The sequence below is a fragment of the Sinocyclocheilus grahami genome, unplaced genomic scaffold (assembly GCF_001515645.1).
Source record: "Sinocyclocheilus grahami isolate Dianchi unplaced genomic scaffold, SAMN03320097.WGS_v1.1 scaffold61.1, whole genome shotgun sequence".
Classification (NCBI taxonomy): Eukaryota; Metazoa; Chordata; class Actinopteri; order Cypriniformes; family Cyprinidae; genus Sinocyclocheilus; species Sinocyclocheilus grahami.
In genome coordinates, this window is record NW_015505240.1 from 4158066 (window position 1) to 4162971 (window position 4906).

A 4906-nucleotide genomic window follows, 5' to 3' on the forward strand; every position below is an offset into this window, starting at 1 on the left:
ACTCATCGGGAATCGCATATTTATAATTTAACTTTATAGTTACTGATTTTTAATTAGCAAATCAGACGCCTTTTAAGTGAACAGTATTGATTTTTCAGTTCGTTTAGTTAGGTAGTTTCTCAAACATTATCTGATGTATTTAGCCAGGTAGCAGGTTGTGTTTGACAGATTAGCTCATTCTAAATCTATACGCATTTCTTACGAAATGTATGATTGTATGTGTTTACACTGAGGGTGTCATATGTTAAAAATATATTTAGTAAGTCATTAGTCTAGATTTCATGTCCAGAGGGGATGAGGGCTAATTGGATTTCTTACCAGCCCCAGTCTAATTTTCTCATGAGGTTATTTTGAACTAGATGTGCATTTCCTGAATAAGCAGCACTTGATAATGGGCAGCAAAAGGATAGTGTTAGTGTATGAGTTGTGTAATTTTTGGGGGGTTAAATTATCTCAAAAATTAAAGAGAAGGCAACCCAGTCTTTGTAAACAATCATGACATTAATCTAAAAACTGTAATGCTATTACACTCACTAATGTATTTTTTCATTATTATATTGGTGTGTCATCATATTGATTGTTTTATTGTAAATATAAAGCAAAAGTATTATGCATCAATAATACAGTGTACAGTACTTTTACAGCATTTAATACATTAATGTTAATTTCTACATATACTAATAGACTTTTAACATTTGAAGTAAAATTATTGTATTACCTAATATTAATTTATAAATATTTTTTTACAACCTTAGTGTATTTATAATTAAACTAGATTAATAAATGCTGTAGACAAAAAAATGTTGTTTATTATTCATGATACCTAATGCATTTACTAATGTTGTGTTTGAATATGATTAATTTCACAGAATAAAGTCCTTAGTAATTACACTTTATAAATGATTTATGCAAAAACAAAACTTCAAATTATGTGTAATAAAGAATGAAAAGAAACATCCTAAAAGTAAAACCCAACCTAAAGTTTAAAATCGAAAAAATAAGTAAATCTAAAATAATAAACTAATGTTAACCAAATAAACCTTGTTAAGTGTTACTTAGTGTTTTGTACAATGGAAAGTTGTCTGTGCTGTCTGCTTAACTAAAAACTGCTAAACTGCTGATTTTGATGCTGCTTGTTGTTCTCAGCGTTGTGTGTTTTCTGTGTGTCTTTCACGTGTATCTCAGTGTGTCATCATGACGACGCTTGATGATAAGCTTCTTGGGGAGAAGCTGCAGTATTACTACAGCAGCAGTGAGGATGAAGAGAGTGACCATGAGGAAGAAGAGAATGCATCCAAAACCATCCGCGACCAGGAGGTGCTGGATGTGGAACTTGACTACAGTGCAGATGGCAGTTCGGTCAACACTGGTACGGTTAAACGTGAAATATGAACACAAATTTGTACTTCTCTCTCTCACGGCCTCTGATTAAAAGATGCTGCATCCACGTTCATCAACCACACATCCGTGAGACTGCTGACACGTCTGACTGTCCCACAGGGCCGAAGGGAGTGATCAATGACTGGCGTAAATACAAGCAGCTGGAGAACGAGCAGCGCGTGGAACAGCAGAAAGAGATGGAGCGACTCATCAAGAAACTCAGCATGACCTGCAAGTCGCATCTAGAGGAAGAAGCCGACAGACAGAAACAGAAAGAGCTGCAGGATAAGATCGCAGGCAAAGTGAGAAACACTGTACACTAGTCCGAATGTCACAGAATATCACGATACAGTGGTTATTGTCTGTTATAGGTTTTACTGATATTTTGAATGTTCTATTTTAATTTTAATTGAAGTTTTAGTCATTTGTTTTTGTTTTTCAGATTTTTTTTTAATGTCTTTTTTTTACCATTTTATTTAATTTTTAGTTGTTTTAGTACTTCAACTTAAAAATAAATGAAAATTAGAAATGTTGCCTTCACAACTACTTGAAATAAGATAAGATTTACATTTTTCTTACGGCAATTAACTTATTTTATTTCAAGTAACGAAAATGTTTTTAATGATTCTAGTTAATTATAATAACCCTAACTATTCATATCAAATGAATAATCTCACTTTACATAAAAAAATTTAAACTAATTATTAAAAATATAGGTAACATTTTCTAAGTTTTTTTTCAATTCTATTTTTCTTTGCCCTCCCCATTTCTGAATATCAGCAACAAAATTTAATTCTCCCTTTTTTCTTTTATTTTGCTTCAGATGAACCTCCGTGTGGATGAAGAAGAGGAGGAGGAGGAGGATGATGATGAAGCCTTCCTCCAGCAGTATCGTCTGCAGCGCATGGAGGAGATGCAGCGACAGCTGTGTGGAGGGCGGCGCTTCGAAAAGGTGATTGACATCTCTTCAGGTGAGGAGTTCCTGCGTGCCATTGACGAGGAGGGCAAGAACACTCTGGTGCTGGTCCACATCTATGAGCCAGAGGTGCCCGCCTGCCAGGCTATGGATGGAAGCCTGCTCTGCCTTGCAATGCAGTACCCAATGGTAACACTGATGAAGAATGTTTTCATTATAGGGCTTTAAAGGAATATTTCAGCATAAAATTTAAATTTGCTAAACATTTAGGTCATCCAAGATGTAGATGAGTTTGTTTATTCACCGGAACTGATTTGGAGAAATTTACATCACTTGCTCACAAGTGGATCCTCTGCAGTGAATGGGTGCCGTCAGAATAAGAGTCCAAACAGCTGATAAAAACATCACAGAAATCCAAAAGTAACCAACACCACTCCAGTCCATCAGTTATTTTCTTGAGAAGCGAAAAGCTGCGTGTTTGTAAGAAACAAATCCATCAAGACGTTTTTACTTTTAATCGTTGCTTCCTTTATCCATAAAATCTCTTCCTGCAGTGAAAAAGTCCATCCCCTGTTGTCCTCATACATATTTCCACCCAGGTATTTGTTTAGAACTGTTTAGGACTGGTTTCACCTGTAAACACTGTTTGATTTGTGCATGTTTCTCTCCTGATTCAGACAGGACAACTTTTTAACTGGAGAAAGCGTTATTATGGATAGGGGACTAATTTTTGTAGGAAGCAATTGTTTAAAGTTAAAAATGTCTTGATGGATTTGTTTCTTACAAACACGCAGCTTCTCACTTCACACGGCATTAACTGATGGACTGGAGTGGTGTGGATTATTGTGATGTTTTTATCAGCTGTTTGGACTCTCATTCTGACGGCACCCATTCACTGCAGAGGATCCATTGCTGAGCAAGTGATGCAATGCTACATTTCTCCAAATCTGTTTCCATGAAGAAAAAAACTCATCTACTGTACTTATTTTATAGCCAGAGTAAATTTGCAGCAAATTCTCATTTTTGAGTAAACTGTTCTTTTAATTTGTATTAAGTTGTGATTTCTTACTTCTCTATTCCTCTCCTTGACCTGCAGGTGAAGTTCTGTCGGGTCCGGGGCTCTGCAGTCGGCACCAGCGCTCTTTTCCGCAGTTCGGCTTTGCCGGCCCTGCTGCTGTACCGCGGCGGTGAGCTGGTGGGGAATCTGGTGCGTGTGTCCGATCAGCTTGGAGATGATTTCTACGCCACAGACGTCAAAGCTCTGCTGCAGGAATACGGGCTTCTTCCAGAGAAATACACTCAGCCAAACACACACTCGTCTATTCGCAATGCCGCTGTCACTCACCCTAACGAGTCAGACAGTGACCTGGATATAGACTAAATGCATAATGTCTGTATACAAACACACAGATCCAGAAGAATATACACTCTTGTATACATTCACATAGTGATTCAGACCCAATACAGTGACCAAAAACATAAACAACGGTTGCAGCTCAGAAAAATGTGAGATACACTACTGTCAACACGGAATCTCTGTGCAAACGTTACGCCATTCACAGATCGTGATTACTGGAACAATACAGTAGATATCATTAGATGTCTTTATGTGCGTGTCATTTCAGACACTGTTTCTTTATGCAATCAAAAATGCAAAACCCTTCAGAGAACCCTGCATCAATGCATCACTATTTATTATAGTTTTAGATTTATATGTTTGTTTATTTGTTTGTATTTTTGGACATCTTAGTTTGCTTTACCCTTTGTTAGTTTTATCCATTTTGTAAACATATCCATCAAGACAAATGCAAAAATAAAAACAAATGATTCAGAAGTTACCCTTTTCTTGTGGTTATTTTTATATGTATGCATTTTCTATGCATTTTAGGAGGAAAGTTGGTTTAAAAACTCTAACTCTAATATATTTTCTTTAGCTAATGCTTATTGCCAGTATGTAATATTAAGCAAAATTTTCAGCTACATATAATCTGGTGTCTTTATATTTATTTATATATATATATATATATATAGTTTTTTTAAAATATAAAATACAATTTAATTTTATAATATAACAAAAATTAATTTAAAAAGTTATATTAATAATTATTAATATAAAATAAATTCAAAGAAATATATAAATAAAAAGCATAACTTTTAACTTAACGTTTAACTCATTTACTCGGTATATTATACAACCATTTTATTAAAGATGTAATGTCTTTATTTACTTTGATGATGTAATCTAAAAATGTTGAGAACATTTTGTGAAGCTGTATGGCAGAGTTAATATCTGTTTTGTTTTGTTTTTGACACTATGGAACTTATTTTAGAGAAATATGTCGAATTAGTAAATTCTAAATCTAAGAGAATAAACCATGGTCCGTTTGCTCACTTTTGTTTATGTGCAAAACATTGAATTATTTAATTACACGCCGAGATCGAGGGGGCGCCTTTTAGCTGTAGGACAGTCTAGGCAGCACACGAAAATTACAGCTCACACTCAGCAGATTGTGGTATTTATGTAATATTTTATGTTTATTTTTTGTCGTGAATGGGGCGGGGCCAAACGGGAAAGATCCGTGACGTCACATGTACACGTCGCCAAGCAGG

At 35.2% G+C, this 4906-nt stretch overlaps 1 protein-coding gene across 1 annotated transcript in view; it reads left to right on the forward strand.

Moving 5' to 3' along the window:
* Positions 1–4128, forward strand: part of LOC107584605 (phosducin-like protein) — a 6276-nt gene extending 2148 nt beyond the window's left edge. The window contains exons 2-5 of the mRNA XM_016271316.1: positions 1186–1369; positions 1501–1682; positions 2204–2485; positions 3393–4128. Of these exons, the coding sequence (XP_016126802.1) occupies positions 1195–1369; positions 1501–1682; positions 2204–2485; positions 3393–3677 (924 nt within the window). The 5' untranslated portion in view covers positions 1186–1194 and the 3' untranslated portion in view covers positions 3678–4128. The remainder of the gene's footprint in view (positions 1–1185; positions 1370–1500; positions 1683–2203; positions 2486–3392) is intronic.
* The last annotated feature ends 778 nt before the right edge of the window (positions 4129–4906 follow it).